At 40.3% G+C, this 24,436-nt stretch overlaps 1 protein-coding gene across 5 annotated transcripts; it reads left to right on the forward strand.

Moving 5' to 3' along the window:
• The first annotated feature begins 1,384 nt into the window (after positions 1–1,384).
• On the forward strand, positions 1,385–22,290 carry plekha1b (pleckstrin homology domain containing, family A (phosphoinositide binding specific) member 1b). 5 transcript variants are annotated; one of them, XM_084741444.1, is made up of 14 exons: positions 1,385–1,444; positions 5,715–5,899; positions 7,806–7,862; positions 8,508–8,553; positions 10,398–10,495; positions 11,534–11,650; positions 12,126–12,263; positions 12,665–12,733; positions 14,635–14,699; positions 14,798–14,861; positions 15,486–15,575; positions 17,597–17,670; positions 19,888–19,920; positions 21,539–22,290. In XM_084741444.1, exons 2-14 carry the CDS (start codon positions 5,759–5,761, stop codon positions 21,930–21,932), a joined length of 1,386 nt encoding a protein of 461 aa, XP_084597570.1. In that variant the 5' UTR covers positions 1,385–1,444; positions 5,715–5,758; the 3' UTR covers positions 21,933–22,290. The 5 variants fall into 5 exon arrangements, 4 of the variants coding, with proteins under 4 accessions (XP_084597570.1, XP_084597568.1, XP_084597569.1 ...); XR_014772206.1 differs by lacking the exons at positions 17,597–17,670; positions 19,888–19,920 and adding an exon at positions 20,033–20,207 and having other exon boundaries at positions 21,543–21,683; XM_084741442.1 differs by lacking the exon at positions 19,888–19,920 and having other exon boundaries at positions 21,543–22,290.
• The last annotated feature ends 2,146 nt before the right edge of the window (positions 22,291–24,436 follow it).

Raw genomic sequence — 24,436 nt, forward strand, 5'->3', positions numbered from 1 at the left:
ATGTACTTCAGCTGACCTCAGAGGGGAAACACTGTGAGAGCACTCTATTATTGTTTGTGTGAAACCACATTTACCATCATCCTTTGCAAAGAGAGCAAAGGCGAAGAAGAAAAAAACGGATTCTAGCTGTGGATTGGCTGCAATCTGCATCAAATTTTCAGCAGTAAAAGACAGTGAGGACATACAGTATATTCTGCCTTCAAAATAAAAGCATGCATGCGTCACTGAAAAGAAGATTTGTTTTTTCGGACTGAATAGTTTCCCTGCTTCAGATCTCTATACATTTTTAAAACAACCTGTGGGGGGAAATCTCCTGTCACTTACCTGATCATAACTAGTAGCAAACAGTATGGAACTGGTGATGACAGGGTGTTTGTTTTATGTCCTCACAAACCAAACAAGTTGGGAATCACTGATCAACAAATAACAGCTACACAAATCAGCCTAATATTTTTTGTGTACATTCATGATTGCATGCTGAAGAACCTAGGATTCACAATTTAAAAACTCTTTTTAAAAACTGTTATCATCCAATTCTTTGGGGCTCAAATGCCACTGAAACTTCACAAAACATATTTTTCTAATAGGATACTATCAGGGCTGGACAGTAACTACTCACATGTAACCAGCTGTATGTAATTACAGTAATATATCCATGTATATACAGTTACTGCCAAAAAAATGTAATTAAATTACAGTTACTAATCAAAACGTTGCTGATTATCTGCACTATACTGAGTGTAATTTCCTTTTCCAGCTCATTATCATTTTAGGAGTCAGATATTCTTATTTCAATTTAAAGTTGAAACATTTTGAACTTCAAAGAAAAAGCTACAACATTTTGGTAAAGAGATTTATTTGCTTTGTGGTGGAGAGTTAAGATGAGAACATTAATGTTTCTCTTATAGTGTGAGACTAATGTGTGCGCACTGTGCATGGCAGTATGTTGTTCTTTATTTATAAATGTATTTTAAAATTGGAATCCTGCTAATAATCCCCTTTTTATGTAAAGAGTTTGTAATGTGATTACGTATTTTTTTTCTATAACTGTAAGGGAATACAATTACGTTACATGTAATCTGTTATTCCCCAAAAGATGTAACCTACAGGGAAAAAAATGTTGAGAACATAAAACTCTTGGAAACGTGTTATTATAATTAGTTATTATTGCCATTATTACTGTTGTTAATGATAATGTTGATATTGTTGTTGTTATTATAAATAATAATATCTTTTAATTTAACTCTCTGTTGGTATAGCAGTTTAAAATTTATAAATGTTGACATGAGGTATTTTACTCTGAAGTCCACATGGATGTAACGCCGTTGTATGCCAACGCTTTTATTTTTAAAAGCAGAAACCGGAAGCGGTTCGCTGTGTTTCCGTGTAACTTGACGCTGGTGCCTGACAGCTGCCACACTGGACTCGGACTGAGCCGAACTGTGTAAGTAAACCCACAATCCGCCGCTTTTACAGCCCGTGTGCCGCCGCACGGACAGTCCGAAGGCGAACACCGACAAATATCTTCCCCAAAAAAATCATAATTCATAAGAATGAAGTGTCGAGGAGACAGCTAATGGAGGCGGGAGAGGAAATCGGTCGATGTTTTCAGGCCTGTGACAACAGTTTGATCTCCACAGGGAGAATCGTGCACTGATGACTGTTTAAATGGACAGTAAACATTATTCTTCTATACATATGTATGTCTGTATGGATTTATGACGTCCGAATGAAAGCTAAACGACGCCAGTACAGGAGTTATAACAGTGTAATTACACGCAAACATTACTGTAATAGAATGAGATATAAAACAGTGCGATTGATATGGAGGAAAGTGGAGTGTTGTGGCTTTTCCTTAGATTGTCTCTTGCAGAAATACACAATAATATTCTTATAATATTATCTTTATTGTCTGTCTGTGGTGGATGTCATGCTTTAATACATTTTAAATGTCCTACAAATCTCTTATAAGTGATTGATAACAGTACAGACATTAATATTTTTGGTCAGTAAATATGCTGTTTATATTATAGTCTTTGAAAGTGTGCCTCTTACATGGAGCTGATATTCATTAGCTGATTGAAAGGAAATTAATTGTTTCAGTAAATTGTTTTCAAGCAAAAATGCTTGAAAAAATACTGACATTCTTGCTTGTTCCAGCTGCTTTTTTTTATGACAGAGAATGATAGAGATGTTCTGATATCTTATTTTCCTTCCCAATCGATTCTGATACCTGAACCGATATACTCTGATTCCAGTGTTGTGTACTACTAACTCTGTATGGATGTGATGTGATTGTGTGGCCTGGCTCAGGTTTAAACATTTCTATTGTACAGAAGCTGCTGAAGAGTAGTAGGGGTTAATAAATGATGTGAGGTCGGTGCATAAACTTGCATACTGGTTGATATGTGATCCTGCATTTCAGGCTGTATCTGAAGCATTTAGGAGTCTGGTGTCAGTGAAACAACCCTCTTAGGGCTGCACAGTTTATTAGAATTTTATCAAAGTTGCAATATGTCTTTCTGCAATTTTCAAATCACAGGACGAGCAACATTTATTAAAAGCAAATCATGTCACAAACTTTCAATTACTTAATGTGTTGAGGCAGAGATGTCCTGTCCTGCCGCACAGATTCTTCAGACTTTAAAAGAAAAAACTTAATTTGGTGCAAAGTCCTGCAAAAAATAAAATCACACTATAGTCATTTAAACATTTTTCAATCAAAATAAGAATAATTATAATATCACAAGTCATATCGCAGTTGCAATATCAGTTAAAATAATCAGAATTAGATGTTTTTTTCAAAATTGTTCAGCCTTAAACTCTATTAAATGAAAAATGTTTCGGTTTTGGATTGTTGGTTGGAGCTCACCTTTTCTGGGAAACTGAGGTGGTTTTTTGAGATTTCACAGACTAGGGCTGCAGTTATAGATTATTGTGTAGTCAATTAATATGCTGATTAATTTCAAGATTACTCAGTCGATTGATCAATCAGTTTATCTGCCCTTGAGCAGAGTTGTCATTCCTCACCTGACAGGCGTTAGAGGGTCCACGATCTGATGCTGTCACTGTAACTACAGATTATTTTCATTATTGATTCATATTAGGGGCATAACTATACATCAACCCAAGCCAAAGTGAAATTATCAGTCTATATGGTCATCGTTAAGATATGCTTTTATTTTGAAATGAAGTGTAGTTTTGGATTGTAAGGAGAAGCAGGCCTGTAAATTCTCACTGTTGTGAGTTTGTAAGTAAAAAACAAATAAATTACAACACAAAGGATTCAGTATTCTCCACTGGAATTATCTTGTAGTATAAGGAAACACTTGGACTGTAAGAAGAGATTAAATTTACCAAACATATATTTGAGAGGTTAAGGAATTTATTTTGCGATACTTTGCAAAAACAACCTTCGAGCCTGGTCGATCAGAAACGGCAGGTTTGATACAACGTGTGTCCTGTTGTGTGTGGGAGTAAACAGCCAATGAGAGCCAAGCCAATGAGGGAAACAGATGCAGAAGTTGCAACAATGGCGTTTGAAAACATGGTGGTTCAATCCAGATCAGATTCTTATCTTTCTCTCTTTTTTTTTTAATGTGTGCAACCATGTGTGTAATCAAGGCCAGCAAGTCGAGTTTCACTGGACGCCCCCTTGTTTCTTTTGCTCTGCAGGTTCTCTTGCAAATATATTCCAGCTGTTCCTGCCTCTGTTTGAGGGTTCATTAAAGGTAGAATCAGCAGGATTTGTCCAAGCTGTTCATAAACGCACCAGAGAGATGGTTGATTGCTGAGTTTCACTCCCAGGACGTGAAATACCAACATTTTGAGTTAGTAAAACATCTCAAGCAGCAAAATAATGATAAAATAAGGAAAGAGACCGTCGCCAAGGCCAGAAGTCCAAGTGCAAGTGTGACCGTTATATTCACTTTAATTAAGACGGGTTTGTGCCTGTGCAACAAATTCAGGCGTTAAAATTGACCTAAAATCCTCGGCAGAGGGAAACATCTGAACACAGGAACAGTGTAAGAGTTATATTTTAAGGTATGACGTGTCTTAATAATGTTGATAAACCAACATTATAACAGATTTTCACTTTCCTTCTGGGACATTAAACAAAGAGTTAATCACATTTCTCAAAATAACACAGTATACTATAAAACATTGTGCCAGGATGTTGTAAGTGACCATATAATCTGATATTTTTCACTCCTAAATGCACATCTTTCTCCATGTATGCAAATGAAGTCATTTACTTTGAAAGAAAAGAATTTGCAAGCGATAAGATTTGCTCACTTGCTCTATATTTATCCATTATGTTGTAGGTTGTGATGACTCCAAAACTGTCAGCGTGAGGCAAGCGTATAACTTACAGCGCTGGAATAAGAGAGAACAATAGCGTCTTTAACCTCTTCAGCTGTGTGTGTGTGTGTGTGTGTGTGTGTGTGTGTGTGTGTGTGTGTGTGTGCACAACCACAGGTCTTTAGTGTTGATGTAATGTTGAACTTTGCATGACGTCACTGCAGCCTGCAGTGAGACAAAGACACTATGCACACACACACACACGCACACACACACACACACACACACACACACACACACACACACACACACACACACATCCAGCAAGCACCTGGTCTGTTAATCCCTGCATGCTTTAACTAGCACTGCCCTTGTCCATCTCTGTCACAACACTCACACACGCGCGCGCATGCACACAGACGCACACACACACACAGACAAGGCTTCCTGCAGGCCGTTGTACACCAGGAACATGTGACTTTTCAGGTGCTTTCCTGCGTTTTGAAATTCTTTTTCAGTAATGCCATAATGTGCAATTCAAAAAAACCTGAAACTGAAAGTTGAAGTAAAAATAGCAGCTGCGTTCAGGTCCACGTTTAAGTGTGTTTTTCGGTGGTTTATCTGGTCACCTGCCTCTAGCAGCATGCTCTGTCTGAGGGGGTTTTGAAAGGCCGGGCTCTCAGCAGATGGACAGTCCCTCACTCATGTTGTTCAGATACAGAGCAGTGAAAAGTGCAGCCTCTTTTCTACACAGTCCTCCAGATTCACTTTTAAAAGTTTATTGACTAACTAAGTCAGTTACAAGACCTCAATCAAACTGACGATGTGTTTCATCTGCAATAAACCCCCGAAAAAGCAAGAGAACACCAAGAGTCTACTGATCATTTCAGAGACTCACGATTTATTTATCATTTACAACTTGGTTGTATGATGAGATTTCAATGAAGTTTCCCCTTTTGATTGTTTCACTGACTCCAAAGATATGACACCAAATGTTAAATATGATGAACTGATTAGGGCGGTCGACACGCCCACAGTTCGGAGAAGCAGCAGGAGTAAGCAATGTCCTGCTGTGGACAGGATCAGCAGCAGCATGTACTTTAGACACCTAAAAAACTAAATAGTTTAAGTGTGTGCTATATTTAGAATATTTTAACGACTTTATTTTGCTGTCAGACAGACTTCTGCAACAGGAAATCACATTTATACAAGCCAAATATCACTCTCTTCAAACCAGCCAAACTCCACAGACAAAATCAGCAATTTCTCCCTCGCAGAACATGTTGCTGGTTGCTTATTGCGAAAGGTTAGTTCAGATTGGCTCAGCATGAAGATGGAGGATGTTCTCCTCCATCTTCATGCTCTTTAACTCAAGGTAACACTGAATGTCGACCTGTCCCGCCTCCTGACAGCGTTCCTGTGATGCCCCAGGGCGGGCTGAGCTGTCGGGGTTGCGATGCCTTACGTGGACCGACAGAATCGCATCTGCGGCTTCCTGGACATCGAGGAGAATGAGAGCAGTGGCAGGTTCCTGCGCCGATACTTCATCCTGGACACCCAGCAGGGCAACCTGCTGTGGTACATGGACAACCCACAGGTGAGGCGCTCTCTCTCTCTCTCTCTCTCTCTCTCTCTCTCTCTCTCACTCTCTCTCTCTCTCCATTTCTCTCTCACTGTGTGTGTGTGTGTGTGTGTGTGTGTGTGTGTGTGTGTGTGTGTGTGTGCATGTCTCAGACTTCTGTAGACATGCCTCTTTGATTAGTCATCACAGAAAACATGCAAAACATCATGTGAGCATAATGCTGCATCATTAATCCTCTGTGTGTGTCACATGTTTGGAGGACGTGTTTACTGTAAACTAACAGTTACAGTAATAGATGCACTTCCTTCCTACTTGACAACTATTAGTAAGAGTGTCTGTCATGTTTACATGGATCCTAATATTCCACAAATAATCAGAAGAGCAGCCCGATCAAGTCAATCCCCAGTCATGTTTTCAACAATACAAAATGCTCTGCATGAAGTAACAAAACATGTCTGAAATGTTTTTTTTTCCACAATAAGCTCTACACCTTGCCTTCATTTTGTATTCAAGCACTCATGAATATGTAAATCGACCCCACCCTCTGAATCCCACCCCACAACCCCGACCCCCCTCTGTTTCGCTACCTAATCGCGGTGACGTCATGTACCCGTCCTGACTGAAGCTGTTTTTTATTTTGAGACTGTCCATGTTCACTGAAGTTTCAAAGCAAGAAATTCTCAGACATGGTGTTTACTGCTTACTTAAAATCAGTCTCCTCTTTGGTGCCTTCAAGGACACTCTCAGCATCTGACACCTGACGCTTGACTGTTGAAAAGCATTTAATTCGTGAGCTCTGATGTCAGAAAATCGAATATGTAACAAGCAGTTGGAATCATGGCACTCTATTGATTATTATTACAAAGGTTGTGTTGTAGCTGCCGACTCTCAAGTGTTCCTTTGGCTCCTACTGAGGACATAAATCTTATCACAAAATAAACAGATCACAAATGTACAGTATAGTTTTCATTTTTCTTTAAAGCTCAGTACTTTTCCAAAACAGCCAGACAGAATTTTTTACTCAATCAGGAGTAAATAGTGCACGTTGGGGAACTATTTTCTGCAGAGGATTAATCCACTAGTGAGTATTTGGGGCAGAAAAATGCAGGTTAATGAAAGGTGTAAATGCTACGAGATCTGCCTGACCACGCCTGCAGGAAGTTTGTGTGTCTATACAACAATCTGGTTAATGTATCCAGATACAGATCATATTTTTATATCAGGTATAAGTGGGGTGTGACTTTAAATAAATGCACAGAATCAATACACTTTACAGTAAAGGAATTAACCAAAATACAGTAGAAAAGGGGAAGACATGTTCCCAGAGGAAGGTGAGATGTTAACAATATGACCTGTAAGAGGCCTCAACAAAGGTAGGAAAGCCTTAAACAACAAATCTGAAGGGGAAGTTGTGGGTTGGTGGGACAGAACAGGTCTTAGTTTTGTTTGAAGCTGTGAAAGGAGGCAACACTTCTGACATGTGACTGATAAGTTGGATAGCGATTATCAAACACATCTGAGTGGTTTGGCAGATCCTTTGTGTCAAATCATGCAGATAAACAGGAACCAGAACAGAAACTGAAAGGTTTGTAGTAGTATCTATATGTCCCACAGCCGGGGAATTCCTGAAAGTCTGCAGCTTCAGGTGGAGAGCAGCTTTGGCTGATGTCAGATTTTGGCACCTGCTGCCAATGTGCAGATATTTGACTGAGACTGCTGAGTCCATGTTGTCCGCTGTAATTTATAACAGTAGAACACTGTCCATTGTGTTGGACATTTACTACATGATTTTTCATACCATATTGTGATTTTATAGATTAACAGAATTTGTCTCCCTTTACTACTACTTTTACTTCTGTGTTCATTATGAATAACTCCAATAATAAAACTAATGGTTATATTTTTGTGTTTCTTTGTTCAGAATCTGCCTAAAGGTGCAGACAATGTGGGATCTCTCAAACTCACCTACATCTCCAAGGTTGGTCCTCTTATCTCTCTCAAATACACAATTTCAATGTTACACATATTGTCCTATTTGCTCTATTTTCATCTTCATGCTCATCGTATGTCCTTTTATGTGAAGCACTTGGTTCATGTAGTTTTTTTGTTGTAAAGCCCTTTTGGCTGCATGTCTTGTTTAAAAGGTGATATCCAAATAAAGTTTATCATTATCAATGTGTCCAGCGCATTGATCTATGATGTTATACCTGGGTATGTTAGCATGTCTAAAATGCTAAACTAGGATGGTGATCATGCTCAAGATCACACATGCTCACCATCAGCATGTTAGCGTTGACGCCGTGAGCATGTTCAGATGTAGCACGCTGACATTCGCAGGCCTATTTTGGCCTGACTCTGCCTTTCAGCAGCTGTGAGCGCAGCAGGGTGTCTGCTACTGTCTGCTAATTTGAGCCCATCTGATGATTTTAAAATGTACTTTTTTTTGTCTCACTGCACTGATCTTAAATTTGTCTTAAACAATCTCATTTATTTCTCATAAGACAAAGACTGGTTTCCATTGAAACAGAGTGCACATGTGCAGAATTTCCAGAGAATCTTGCAGATGAAAATGTGAATTAACGTGCCCCTCTGGGACATTAAAGTGTTACTTTTTGTCGTTCAGGTCAGTGATGCCACCAAACTCAGACCAAAGGCAGAGTTCTGCTTTGGTAAGTTCATCTTTCTTTTCTCCTTCTATTTCTGTCCCTTCTCCCCTCCTCTGCTACCTAAACTCTTTAGCTCTGGTCACATACTTGAGTCCACTTCTGGTGGTTTGAACGGGTCCCTTAGTTCCGATCGAGGCAAATGTCGAGGCTACAATATACAATGATTTTTGAGACAATAGTGAGCGTCCAGCCCTGTGGCAACAGTTTGTCCCTTTCCTGTTTCAAGGTGACAATACCACCCGAGCTCAAAGCCAGATCCTTAAAAAAAAAACGGTTCAGTGTGGAAGAGTTTGCACAGAGCCCTGAACTAAGAGGGGTAGTCTGGATTATTTGAAGTGAGGTTGCATGTCAGTGTGTTACCTGGCAGTTTGGAGAAGCAGCAGGAGTACCGGTGCAGGAAAGTAAACAATGCACTGCTGTAGGGCTGCAACTAACAGTTTTTTTCATTATCGATTAATCAGTCGATTATTTTCTCGATGAACTGATTAGTCGTTTGGTCCATAAAATGATGTTCAGCTCACTGTCAGAGTAAAGAAACAAGAAAATATTCACATTTAAGAAGCTGAAATCTGAGAACTTAGATATTTTTTAAATTAAAAATGACTCAAAACAGGTGATCAATTAATTAATCCTGTCACGATCTTGTCACTTGAAAAATACATCGCTGTTCTCCACGTCTGGACCTATTTGTCAGGTCTGTCCTGTAACAATAATTTTTATGATCAATCTATCTGTTGATCATTTTCTCCACTAATCGTTTAGTTGTTTGGTCCATAAAATGTGAGAAAATGTCAAGGAGTGTTTCCCAAAGATGACGTCCTCAAATGTATCGTCAGTGAGGAGTAAAGAAACCAGCAAATATTCAGTTTAAAAGGCTGAAATTAGAGAACTTTGATTTTTTTTTTTTTTTTTTTTTGATTGACTCAAATCGATGAATCGATTATCAGAACAGTTGGTGATTAAAACACTGTGTGACAGCGCAGTAAAGCAGTGAAAATATTTGTAAATGTAGCGTACACTTAAACTGATAGTGATTTTTTAGGTGGATAAAATACATTTTGCTCCTGACTCTGTTCACACTGCTTAGCTTCCTACACTGGTACTCCTGCTGCTTCTCCACACCGGGGGTGTCGACTGTAGGTACCTCATACAACCATACTTCAAATACTCCAGACTGTCCCTTTTATCCCATCTTTGGGATGATGTGATCAGAGTGGATGCACATATTCGTGCAACCTTCAGGTGTCCACATACTTATGGCCACATAATGGACTTCATTTCTTTCCAGCCTTCTTTTATTTGCCCCCACACTTCCTTTGTCTCCCCATCCTCCTCTCCTCTCCTCTCCTGTCCAATCTTCCTCATTCCCACTCCTTCCTTGTTTCCTTCCTTCCTTGTTTCTCCCCTCATGCCCTTCCTCGTCCTTTCCCTCCTCCCTACCTCCCTCTTTTCCTCTCTCGTTAGCTTTGTTTCCTCTCTTTTGTCCCTTGCTACTTGTTGTTGTTCCTCTGGTGGCCAACAGTAGCTTTTTGTCGCTCAATAGGAGGAAACTGTACAATATCCCGGACCTGACCTCTGCATGTGTGTGTGTGTGTGTGTATTTGCATCTGGATGGGATGTTAACATACACATACACACACATACACACACACACACACACTCACATCCTCTGCCTCTGAGAAATGAGAAACAAACTGATATTTTTAGCTCATGATTTGCATGAAGCTCAGTGCAGTTTTCTTCTTCCTCTTGTGTTTTCTCCTCTACTGTTTTGAAATACGACAAAAATATTGGAACCAACAGGTTTCCGTGTCTCTGTCCGTCTCTGTCTTTGTCTCTCTGTGCAGTTATAAATGCAGGAATGAGGAAGTTTTACCTGCAGGCCAACGACCAGCAGGATTTGGTGGAATGGATCAGTGTTCTGAACAACGCCACCAAGATTACTGTGAGCCTCACACACACACACACACACACACACACTCACGCACACGCAGATGGATCAATAGGTGACCCTGTTTCTCCTGTTATTGTAGGCCGCGCTGTCTTCTGCCTCAGGCTACAGCAGATGGAAAATTACCCATCAGGCCAGAGAAATACAGCTCAGTCCAGGCTTATAACAGTGAGTGTGAGTGTAAAGGACAGGAAAGCCAGGTTTTTTATATCCACCTGCAGCTGCAGAGGTCTATAAATAACATTTATAAGTTTACCTTTACTGATGACTTTGTGTTCATTGGTAGACCGAATCACTGTGACGTCACCCTAACAACAACAGTCACTTGAATTTTAGGCAGGGTGCTTGATGATTTCTACTCAGACGTTATCATAAACAAACATTATGATTGGTTCAGTAGAGAAAAACAGTTGTTAAGTGGGTAGTTCCTCCATTCTCACAATTATATTTTCATTTTTTTTAGAGGCTCAGTAATTTCGCCTGTTGTTTGTAGTTAACGTTACTCAAACAGGAGGAAGTAGCGCATTTGTTTGGGACTATTTTCTGCTGCGGATTAATACAACAAAATAACATTTGATGCTGTAGTGAATATTTGAGGCAGCAGAACAGCGTTTGAGTTAAAAGAAACTTAGTTAAAAGTTAAAAGATTTTGTGTTTGTGGCAATGAAGGAACATGTCACACGGCGCACCAGTGTGGTTTCTGCCACTGATACGTTTAAAGGATAACACTGGTGATATTTTATATTATTGTCAACAGATTCCACAAAAAGACCAAAACCATCAGTGAGTTGGTTTTAATAACAGTTGTTTTGTGTCCGTCCAAAGCCTGATATAACTTTGTGAAAAACACAAATCCAGAAAGTGGTGTTTAGATGCCGCTTGGAGATGAATAACAATATTAAAGATCCTTGAAGAGACGGGGAAAAAGATCAAGAGTTTAAACCTTAAACTCTTAAAAATCTGTGGGCGTCGACCGTGTGCCAGACACGTGTGACAGACAGGACTGTTTTTAGTCTTTTGTTGTGTTTCTAGGTGCCAAAGCCCGGCGAGGGCCACACCGAGACTCCCCAGGAAGTACTCGGAGCCATGAAGCAGGTCTCCTATAAGACTGAGATCATAGGAGGAGTCCCTATCATCACCGCTACACAGGTAACACAGACCCGCACACTGTCATATGTGTTGTATCAGCAGCAGCAGTTCAGCAGGTCCGGTCCTGTCTGTGATGGTATGCAGCCACAAGCACCAACACAGACGAGTGATGGCTCGTTTGAATTTTATGACTGGAGGACTTGTAAAAGAGCACCTAGACTCAGCTGCTGGGAAACACCAATGTACAAGTCACAATCAAGTCTCAAGTCTTAACCTCGAAGTCTCAAGTTACTGTGTTGAGGATTAAACAAGTGTCGAGTCCCTGCTGTAAGTCAGAAGTCAGAATCACAAATTTTGATGCTTCCACATTTCAGTTAAAGGCCGGTGATCATGCAGAGATGCAAATAGATGATAATGTTGCCCCATATTTCCTGGTTGTGTAAATTAGTGACATTTTTTTTGTTTTCTGAATATTTTGAGACAGTCTTGCACCATATACATGATATCTGTATGAATGTGTGTGTGCGTGTTTTAGGAGCAGGGGGAGGGGCAGAACGGGGCAGAGCGTGGAGGTTTGAAGCGGGGTCAGAATCAGCTGCCCTACTTCCTGTCCAGAGCAGTGCAGGACCAGGCCGTCATCAAGGCTGGATACTGTGTCAAACAGGGAGCTGTGGTGAGAATGCACACACACATACACACACACACACACACAGTGATCCAAAGCAGATGGTTCAAAGCGCAAGGTGCAAGGGTTTTAATGTACTCAAGGCGTGGACAAATCCACCTCCATCTTGCACCATGGACACACAGGTGTGTCCCACCCTGTGCAGCAGGACACACCACATGTCCTGCCCTCATTTAGTCTTTAAAATGTCATAAAAAATATTGTGAAATCCCCATCACAAATAAGTCCAGTTGTGATTAAAAAAAAATCCCAAATGTATTCATGACTTTCGGTTCTGTGAACAGCTAATGTGTTTGTGTCAGTTTCAAGAAAAATGAAACTTACATACAGATGGAGGGGTAAACTAACAAATGCACAGATGCTGAAGCTCTGCTCCTCCTCGTGCTCAGATGAAGAATTGGAAGAGGAGGTACTTCATGCTGGATGAAAACGCTGTCAGCTACTACAAATCTGACCTGGTGAGAACATGTGTTTTTTTTTAGTTATTTGAGTGAACTGATCATTTAACAAACATGGTGTTACAGCAGAGAACTGCCCGCTGTAACCAGGTTACTGAAGTGCATGTAAGCAAACTGACTGTGGCTTACGTTACACACACACACACACACACACACACACACACACACACACACACACACCGCTCAGTAGAACGTAATACAACAGAAACACTGTACAAATGTTTACTTCCCATAACAATTTAGTGAACTGGAAGGAAAAATGAAAGACAGGGCAGTATAGCGTATATGCAAGCATATGTGTGTGTGTGTGTGTGTGTGTGTGTGTGTGTGTGTGTGTGTGTGTGTGTGTGTGTGTGTGTGTGTGAGAGACTTGTTTTGCTCTCAGTCAGTTGAGTCTCTACACGTAGCGGCATGTGTCCTGAATACCTCTTCATATGATCCACGTGTAGACAGATTAGCCTTACCGCAGACACACCCTGTGTGTGTGTGTGTGTGTGTGTGTGTGCGTGCGTACAGGCTGTGTGTTCATGCCTTAATATTTTCCATAATAGGTACTAAACATTCAAGCATGAGTGACGTAACGCAAGTGCAACTGTTGGAAAAATGTCACTTCATGGATCAAAAATATAACAAGAGAGGAACAGGCAGAGAGCAGAGTAGGGAAGTGTGAGCTGAGATTTCTCCCTGCTGTGAATTCCTATTCAGAATTTTTCTATTAAAGATCTCTTCAACATTCCTGATAATTTAACCATGTAATAGTTTTATCCACATCCCCTGAATTGCCCCCTCACTGGCTTGGAGCGAGTTGTTGCCTCAAGCGAAGAACTTTAAGTATTTTGAGATCTTGTTTATGAGTGACAGTAAAATGATGGACCTGTGTATCATCATCAGTAATGTGGGCTGTCGGCTGTTAGACTGGAGGTATATTTGCTTTTCAATTACACATTTGCATTAATTTCTGAGGACGTGCACAATCAATTCCAGAGGAAAGGAAAAGTTCACAGTAAGATCTCGTTTTTGTCCAGCCTGCGTCTCTTGGACATGAATGAGCTCAGTTTAAGACCAATGTGAGACTTTTTAAATTCGGCTCCTGAGAAACAGACTTTGTCTCATCTCACTAACTTGAGCCCAATTTTAATAAAATGTTCCTGGAGGCAAGATACAAGATACTGGAAGCAGACATGATGCATATGGACGTGTATGCAAATATGTAGTTAAACGCAACTATATCTGTCGCCTAAGAGATAAGGTGCAAAGAAGGCATCCAGAGAAAGCTCGGAGCAGAGCAGAGGCTCTTTGGTCGAAATGATGCCTCCTAGAGCATCTAGGGGGCACCGTCCAGGAAGCCGTCCAGGAGACATTCCTGATCAGATGCCTGAACCACCTCAGCCGAGCTCCCTCCGGATGTCAGAGCTCTTCACCCTCATCTCTGAGGCTGAGCCCAGACACCGTACTCAGGAAACTCATTTAAGCTGCCTGTGTGCACAATCTCATCCTTTCAGCCGCTACCTAAAGCTCATGACCACAGGTGAGGGTTTTAACGTAGATTGACTGGTAAATTGAAAGCTTTGCTTCCAGCTCAGCTCCGTCTGAACCACACCGGCGTGGTACAACACCTGCATTACTACTGACGCTGCACTAATCCACCTGTCGATCTCACACTCCATTTGACCCTCACTCCTCAGCAAGATCCCCAGATACCTCTTCAGCTGCAGCATCTCCCTCCCGATACCTCTATAAGTGTTAAAGTCTAAATCAAATCATGAAACATGGTGAAAACATAAAAGACTAAACAATAGATGAGTCATGCAGGTTTTAAAGAACTGCTGGTTACCTGTGGTTGTGCATGTTTTAGATGTTATGGGGGGGTGAGTTATTGTTTCCTCTCTACTTTCTTGCAGGAGAGGGAGGCGCTGAAAGTCATCCCGCTGAAGGAGATTCACAAAGTTCAGGAGTGCAAACAGAGGTCAGAGAGCTCTCTTGTTAGCAGGTGACTGTGTGCTGCAATCACATCATAGGGGATTATAAGTCCTGCTGATCTGATCTCTGTTCTGTGTTCTGCAGTGAGCTGATGATGAGAGACAACCTCTTTGAAATGGTCACCAGCTCCAGAACCTTCTATGTACAGGTAACAGACAATAAGAGTGGAAGTGATTTGAAATGCAATCCCAATTGATTATCTACTGGTCTGTCTTAAAACACATTCTGTTTGTGTGATAATCATAATAAAGTTTATTGCATCAAAATTGCATCATGCTTCTTGCGAAAAATCAGGCCTGTCAAACTTTTGCATCAGAATTATTTGCAGTTTCGTGCTGTTTATTTGCATTGCCGTTGTTGTGTAAAGGCCTTTAGTCAGGTTACAAAGTTTCATGTCACACACATCAAGGGACAGAGTGACACAGGTGCATCTGAGCTCCTCCTGCATCCTTAGTTTTGTGTTGTTTTATCTTAGATTTACTTTCACTTAAGTTTCATCATTTCTTTTCTTTTCTTTTCTTTTACTTCATTTTACTGCTTCCCTCCAACCAATTTATATGTTTGTCTTGAGGAGATGACACTGGCAAAAAGTTTTTTTATTTTGAATATATGTTGATTATATCTTTTATTTTGTTGGTAACTGTAGTACAATGCAATATTAGCCCACCCACTCGTGTTGTATTGTTTAATTAACATTGCCTCTGTGTGTGTGTGTGTGTGTGTGTGTGTGTGTGTGTGTGTGTGTGTGTGTGTGTGTGTGTGTGTGTGTCAGGCTGACAGTCCAGAGGACATGCACAGCTGGATTAAGGCCATCTCAGGGGCGATTGTGGCTCAGCGTGGCCCCGGACGCTCAGCTAACACTGTAGGTGTCCTGTCACACTCATGCTGTGTCTTGTTGTTGATACTTAAACACAAATAACTTTCCAAGGATTTATTCGGTAACAAGATTTCTTCAATCCTGAATTAAGAGATTTATAAACCATCACTCTACACCGGTGTTTCTCAGTCAATGGTCCTCATGGATCCACTGTCCTGCATGTCATAGATGTTTCCCAGCTCCAACACATCTGATTCAAATGATCAGGTCATTATCAGGCTTCTGTGGAGGCTTCGTGATGAGCTGCTCACTTGTTGGAGCAGGGAAACACCTACATCACACAGGGCAGCAGGCCTTGAGGACCAGCATTGAGAAACGTAGCTCTACAACAAGAAGAAGCTCCACGTTGTTTGTATCTAATCAGATGAAGCAGCTCCATCTTGTGGCAGGAAGAGATACTGCAGGAAACAAACTGCTTACTGAGGATCAAAACGTGGACCATTTTTAATTAATTATTTTAATTTATTCTGAGAAAAACAAACTTTAGATTACTTAAATGCTAAACTTCATATTTAAGAATGCAGTTGTTGTAAATCAGTGATTGTAAGTGTTAAGGTCGGTAGATTACATGTCTGTCAGTATAATGTAGTGGTACCTCACATGTTTTACAGGTTCAGTTCATGTTTCACAACCTGACGATGATGATGATGATGATGGTTGAAATGTGTTTTCATGCCCTGAAAAGTGTTTCTTTTGCACAAATTCAACAAATTCCTCACTACACCTTACAATCACACACACACACACACACACACACACACACACACACACGTCTCCCTATCTTTCTCTGTTCTTACTCTCCCTCAGTCTCTTCTCTCTGTTTGAAGAGTTTCCTTCCAAAACCACACAATTAACCACCTGAGGCACAAAGTAGCATTTAACAAACGGCTGTAAAACAAATAAAAATTACACTGATAAGCAACAAGTCTGCAGTACTTTAACAATTCAAATGAAAGTAGGATATCTTAACTTGTTAAAAACTTTAAGTGATTATGTTTTGTTAGTGTTTATAATCATGTAGCCTTGTCAATAAAAGCTAGGTAATTAATTAATGGAGACAACAATTTTTAAATTTGTTCTGTAACCGTGCATCTGCAAAACAAGCTGCACTGATGCCTGTCAAAATACAAAGTACGTCCACTAAAAGTGTTTGTTTTTTAAAGAGTGAGATCCTTTGTGTTTAACCAGAAACAGCCATTATATTGCACTTGTCAAAGCCAGACTCCAATAACAGGAACAGAAAATTTTATCATCGTAAAACACAATCCATTCAGACTTGATAGAAACAAATAATAAACTCACCAAATCCATCTTGGTTCTTTCCACTTTTCCACCAATCACCAACGCTGGTGATCAAAATAAACCCTTAATTCACAAAGTTAGATGCTAAAATATCAGGAAAGTAGTGAGAGGGAGGTCAGACATCAGAGAGGCAGCGGGGAGAAATGGCACATAGAGCCAGAATATTTTTATTATATTATTGTTAATATTTTTACATCCAACTCAAGGGTTAATTTGATGTTGGTGATTGCTGGAGCAGTGGAAAGACAAACCAAGACGCTTTTAGCGAGTTTGATTTTGTTTCTATCGAGTTTTTGTGTTTTGTGATGATAAAATATGCATTTCTGTAAATATTTACAGTATTTACCATCCATAACAGCAAACTTTGTGCTGTCATCATCTTTGTCAACATTGACTGAATGTTATTTTAGTATTCCAACAGTTTGGAGAAGCAGAACTGCGCAATTATCTGATAATTATGCAACAATTTCCAGACGTGTTTGCTATTTTGAAAAAATGAATATTCTGGGCTGTATGACATCTCCCTGCCTCGATCATATGTTAATGCTAAATAGTTGCATAGGAGAGTTTACTGGTACAGCAGGCAGATTTTTTGGGACAGTGAGTTCAGGGCAGTACGTCCTCTGTGTGTGGACGTGTGGTGTTTTGGAAAGGAGCTCTTCTCATTACTGTAACTGAGCTGTGCTGTAAACTGTTGTTTTCAGATCCGTCAGGCCAGAAGGCTGTCCAGCCCTTGTATACAGAGGTATACACCATTCTGCAGTGGTGAATGCAGCACGTATGTGACCCCATGCCCTTTCCCCAAACCCCCCTCCCATCCCCCCCAGCCACCAGCCTCCCCTCACCAAACATTTACCCTGCACACTACAGGAGTTCTCTGCTTCTGTGTCCAACTGGGGTCTCTCTATTTTTATCTAGCAGAGTGAACCCTGTAGTGTTCATCCATCCTAAAGCTACTGTGAGCTGTTTGGTTTGAATAGTCTCTCCGTCAGCTACTAAAGCAGTGGAATAACCCTTTAAAACCATAGCTGGAGTCTGCATTAACAGCAGGTAGATAGTTTGTAGATTTGAGTGGATTGTATTTGAGCTTCATCTCAAATACAATCAGAGTTTGCTTGAGAGATTTCTCTTCAGACTGAGTTTTCTTTTCAGCTGCATTAACAAGCGTCTTTTATTAAAATTGTCTTTGAACTAAAATCTTTTTTCTACCTCAAGAAAATGCTGACTCTTACAAGCATCACTTTGAATCTTTTCCCTCAAAGCCAGCAGTAAACTTTGTGTCTCTATCATGATACAGATATTATAACACTGTATGGAGAAGTATGGAATTTGATTTTAGTAAAGTCCGGGTCAAAGGTAAAATGTTAGAATAAAATATATTTCAAATGAAATAAAGCAAACAGATGATAAACAAAAAGGGAAGGCGCAGTCTAACCTGCCACAGGAGAAGCAGACATGCAGACCAGAGTCTGCTGATCCTGTTCAGCTGCAGACTCCCTGCTTTTGAGCACCAGATCCTGATGGTGGATTGACTGCAGCTGCTGCCAATCACTGCAGCCGCAGGGAGTGGGCGGGGCATTACCCAGGCACAAGAGAGCACATAAACCAACACACACTGTGGCACGTAACAAGCCTAATTTCCTAAATGTTTCTAAATGTTAAATGTTTCTAAAAATAAATTGATCATACGACCAAAACTGCATGCGACTGAACGCACTCATACACAGAACCTGCAGCACAGCTCTGCCTGATTACTGAACCATCCAAACATCCACAACCAAATAAGTTAGAAAAAAAATTAATTTTACACATATTTGCATATATATTTGCATACATTGTTGCATTTATACATATCATCGCAAATAACCAAATATTAATCTTGTCTGAACATTTATGAGTTATGCAGTGATGTAGACATGAGAAAATAATATTTTCTGCATAAGGAAATTATACCTTTATAGCTGCGTTCATTGTTGTTTCCATGGATACAGCTAATAAACAAGGCCGTGAAAGATAGAGAAAGCTGAATAAACATTCTTCAACTCATTTTCAGTTCTTATTAATGGGGAGGACAGTCATATAATAATATTTAAACAATATGTTAAGGGAAAACGAGTGTTGTTTACTTCCTCTTTTGGCAGAGATGTTTCTGTGTAACCACAACAGGTAAATTCAAGTTTTCTGAGGGCTAGCTTGACAATCTAAAAACCGAATCCAAAAAACACATGAAACTTGGTTGGCTCAGGGTCCCAAATGGAAAAAGAAAGCTAGAAGTCAAATATGTTTTGAAAAATCAACCAAGAAGTGAGTCTTAAAGCTTTAGCCTGTAGTTAAATTTATAATTAATGTACACGACTGGAACTGCCATACAGTTCAGTTCAGTTTGGTATTTTGCAGATCTTAATAAACGTATAAAATGTAAAACAGGTTCATCTTGCTGTTGTTACAGTATATGTATGACACAGTTTGATGCAGGTGAAAAAGTGAGCCCTGAATCAGTTTTAGAACTAGAAAACAAACATCTAAGAGTACAGGAGTGCTGCATGAAACAGGCCTGGTACCTGACCTGAGTCCAGGTATCTGAACCAGGCGTGTAGGCGGGTCAGCTTGCTCAACACTGATGATCATTTCATGCCTGAAAGATGTCTGTCGGCAGCATCCTCATCCTCCATCATAACTCGTCCCACCCAGGCTTCATCGTCCTCTTGTTGATCGTGCTGATTTAAATTAACACACTGATCCATTGTCATCTCAGCTCTCATCTTTTTCTCTCTTTTTTTTTATGTTTTTACTTATGTTAAGTTGTCGTGTGTGCAGTAAAATTAAAGTTCATCCATCCACAAATCAGTCAGGTCAAACTATACTTTCCCTTTCATTCTCATCACATGACCGCTGATCCCTGAACGTTTTATGTCCGTCTTCACTCTTTTCTTCCTCGTCTCTGCTGTTTTCTTCACGTTGTGTGTCATTATTCACATCTTAATAACATTTACAGCGTTCCTGACTCCCGGCAGGACTTGGCAAAAACCAAATTCATCATGAGCTTTTTCCTTTTTTTTTTTCCCGCTAACCCTCTGTCATGTTGTCTTTCTGTCTTTCTGCGTTTGTGTGTGTATGTGTGCGTGTGTCTGCTTTTTCAGAGAGTGAGGTGTGACAGTGACGTACTAACCTTCCCCAAATGAGCCCTGCTGCCTACCTCCTGCCCCTCCCACCGCTGCTCATCGTCCAATCACCAAGCCCCACTGCCTCTCCGCTTCCTTAGCAACTGCTGTTCGATCCTGCCCTGCTCCTTGGCAACTGCAGCATCACTTGTTCGTACGTCTTGCTTGTAAATGCATGAACCCTCGTGCTACAGCCACAGTTCACAGCATTTTCTTTGGTTGCATATCGTGTGACCCCCGTATCTCAGTAATTAAGCTGGCAGGTAAAATGTTCACGTAACCGGAAAAATGGGCAAAGTTGTTTTAAAGAAAATCCACATTATATTTATGATCTATATGATTTATGTGCAACAGATTTGCAAAGTGGGAGCAGATGTTGTGGATATCCAGAGTTCTTGATGTAATCAAGGAAAAAGCAACAATCAGATGGGTTTTTTTTTAAATTTATTTGAGTTCTTGAGCACATTTAGAGATAAAATAAAATAACTAGTTCTGTAAATTACAAAAAAGGCGGCTGCACCACTGCCTTCAAGGCCCACTAGATGGCGCTCTGAGGCTCAGCAGTTGGTTCAGAATGGCTGATAAAGATAAACAGCACTGCAGGCCAGAGGGAAAATATGCATTTTTGATTTGGGGATAAACCGTCACATAAGTTCCACAGATTACTTTACTTTTAAGAAACTGTTGTGGGCCCCTAAAAATCTTCTTCTTAAAATCTCTGATGATTATTAAGGAACTTGTAGCAACACATAAGGGCGAACTTGTGTAGCTAAGGGCAAACACATGGTTTTATGCAACTCATTATTTTCTAATCTGTATCCTTTGATGAAAATTTCAGGGCAGCCCTAACTGTGTCTTGTGCAGCCGACTACTGATATATTTTAATTTGTAAAAAGTCGAAGGTCAAGTCAAGCCTGTGAACGTAACAACTTTTCCAAAGCACGTTTCTTCAAGAAACATCCAATCATAGTGCTTCAAATTAGTAGCAGTATCCAGCAGTGTTTGAACAAGACTGCCGCTGGTGGAAACAGTACAGTAGGAATATTGTCTTTTTCAGAATAAGGGCACAAAACTGAATATTTTGTGCATGTAAATGTAGTCACTGACTCTGTGTGGACAATAAAACATCAAACTGAGCAGCTCCTGGTGGACATGTAGCAGATACTGGCTGCCATCTAAATTTCCCAACTAACACAAAATATTTGCTGAACTGAATATTAACCCATTAATGATATGCATGTTGTTTTTTGATGATCCATATTTTGACCTGCAGCTTAATTAGATGCTTTTGTCTGAATGAAGAGCAGAAATCTGACACTTTTCCCTTTTATTTTCTCCTCTGCTCACACTGCACTCTTTATCCATCAATCATCCGTCCACCGAGTCCACCCTGAGTTCTGTTCATGCACTCGTTCATCCATCCATCATTCACAACCATCTGCCTCTTCTGCCTCTCACTTCGTCTCCCACCTCCCTTCTCTCTCTCCAGGAGCGCAGTGACCACCCCTCTCCCTCCCCAACATCCTCCTCCACCTTCTACTACCCCCTTGACCAGGAACTACACTACCCTCAATCCTCCTCCAGCGCCGCCTCAGCGGGCCCTCAGCCTCACGCTGGACACGCACCACCAGGACAACTTCCTGGGACTGCTGCCGTGGAGGCTGAGCGGCGTCCAGTCCGTGATGATGCCCCTCCCTTCGGCGCGCTCCCGCCTGTCGCTGCAGGAGACGGTGCAGTCTTCAAAGTGACGGAGGAGAACGAGTCACCATGGAAACGGCGCAGCGAAATGGCCCGGCTGGGATTTGTCGACAGCGGTGGCGGGGAGGAGCTGAACAGTCACACCATTGAGAATTCTGACATGCAGATGACCCTGATCTGATGATGACGAGCGTGATGACTGACAATCTCTAAAGGACACAAACACACTTCTACATGAGCTCCATGTGCTTCGAAAACTACCTGACTGGTCAAATGATCCTTCTTCAAAACTTCCTGGGACCAGTTATTGTATGTGTGTGTACATGTGGAACACAACCTTCTTCCTCTGCTGGTTTTTCCTTCACTTTTGTCTTCCCGGATATTATTTACAAAGTATTGCTGCTGGCAAACAGAAACCATGTTTTCATGCAAAGGAAAATAAGGGTACCACTTTACAATAAGACGTGATTTATAAATGGTTTATAATTAGGTTATTACACTTTATAAATCATTAATAAACAATTATAAATAAGTTATAATACATCAGTGTGGGCTCACTATTTGGCAAGATCCAACTATTGCTTACTACTGATTAACTTTATTAATGAGATACCAGAGATGGGAGCAACACATGTGCAAGTCTCAAGCGAGTCTCAAGTCACTGAGGTAAGAATCAGGTCAAGCAAGTCACAAGTCAAGTCATACAAAATTCTGATGATCCACACGGTTTCCACATATAAAAAGACACAACTGCATCAATTATTTGATTCATTTATTATTAATCTGTCATTAAAATAATCACCAATTATTTTGATAATTTAATAATCAGTTTCAGTAAAAAAAAAAAAGTCAAAATTTTCTGATTTCAGCCTCTTAAATGTGAATATTTCCTGATGTTTTTACTTCTCTATGACAGTAAACTGAATATCTTTGGGTTGTGGACAAAACAAGACATCTGACGATGTCGTCTTGGGCATTTTCTGACATTTTATGGACCAATTAAATAATTGATGAATGAAGAAAATGATCAACAGATTAATCGGCACTGAAAATAATCATTAGTTGCAGCCCTAAAAGAAAGGTGGAGGTTTATTTTCACTGGTGCAGCCTGCTTACACCTCATATTGTAAGTCAACAAATGTAAATTTTATTATTTTCTAATGTTTTATTATATCAGAAAATGGTGAAAAATATTTCCTAAACTGGAAGATGACGTCCTCAAATGTCTTGTTTTGTTCACAACCTAAAGATATTCAGTTTACTGTCAGAGGAGGAGGAAAGAAATCAGAAAGTGTTTTAATATTGTCTTTAAAAATGACTCATGCTGATGATGGTTAAATGCTTGTTACTGATCTGTGATGAAGCTGACAGGTTTAAATGCTGCTGATGGAGAAGACAAAGTGAGCTCAGTGAGCAGTGAGATCTGAGACTAAACAGTACACATAACTGTGGGCTCACTATTTGGCAAGCAACAGGTCACTGTTACTCTTTTTTATCTAATTTGTTTTACCAGCTTATAAGTGATTTATAAAGTATTTACAACCTAATTATAAACCATTTATGAATCATTTGTAAGGGCAGTCTTATTTTTAAGTGGTAAAAAAAAAGTTTTGACATGTTTCAGTAGCACAAGAACCATGAATGACCTCATCGCACAGAGATGAGCTCATCGTACGGTGATGACCTCATTGCACGGTGATGAGCTCATCATACGGTGATGAGCTCATCGCACAGAGATGTGCAGGGTTCATGGTTCATGTAAGAAACAGACAAACCAAAGTTTGCAGTCGTGTGTTTTTTCTACAGATGTTACAGGCTGTCAAGAACTGTAAGTTTCAGTTGCTGAAAGACTGACTAATCCAGCCTCTCAGTTTATGTTTTGAGACAATCCTGCTTAATATTAACAAAATCTTTAACCCTGAATTTCCGTTGGAGAGATTTTACTGTCTCCTCTCTCTCATCTCCAGTTGAAAAGTTCATCCGTCAGACGTGTTTTAGCGCTTTAGTCCAGTTTGGCGTCGTATTTCTAGGGATGTCTGCTCACTGTTTTCATGTTATTCACTGCTGTTGTCGGTTGAATCCCTTTAATCTCTAAAATGTCAGAATTTAAAAAAATAAGATGCTCTTTTTGAAGTTATTTAATGGATTTAAAAATAGTTTATAAGCCAGGAGGTCGTAGGATTTTCCAAACCTAGGGGCCTGGTCACACAAGCATTTGTAACAGTTATCCTATAAACCAAATTAGGTTCATTTCAGTGCAATCAGTGGATTCATTTGTGGAGGTGAAGTAAATCTGTGTAGATCTTCTGTGTAGAGTTGTGAACCTTTGACAGGTGTGGCCTCTGAATGGTGAGCTTTGGTCCAACATCATATTACCTGTGTCGCACCTTTCAATTTTATACAAGGTCTGCTGGAGTGTAACGTGATCCACAGAGAAGCAGCATGGTTTGACTGGATGGTACAAATGTCTGTTAATATAATGTGTAGTCAGTGATAGTGCTAGCTAGCTTGCCAACTGGTAGGTAGCTTCCTGGTGGGAAGCTGGCTAGCAGGCTATTTTGGCTTCGTAGTGTGAGCAAGTTACCAGTGAGCGTGTCAGCTAGCTCCACATGTACTTAAAGGGATCATTCAGATTATTTGCAGTGGGGTTGTATTTAGTATATTCAGTGTATTACGTGCAGTAGA

The sequence above is a fragment of the Lutjanus erythropterus genome, chromosome 17, assembly GCF_056507025.1.
Source record: "Lutjanus erythropterus isolate fLutEry1 chromosome 17, fLutEry1.hap2, whole genome shotgun sequence".
Lineage (NCBI taxonomy): Eukaryota > Metazoa > Chordata > Actinopteri > Lutjaniformes > Lutjanidae > Lutjanus > Lutjanus erythropterus.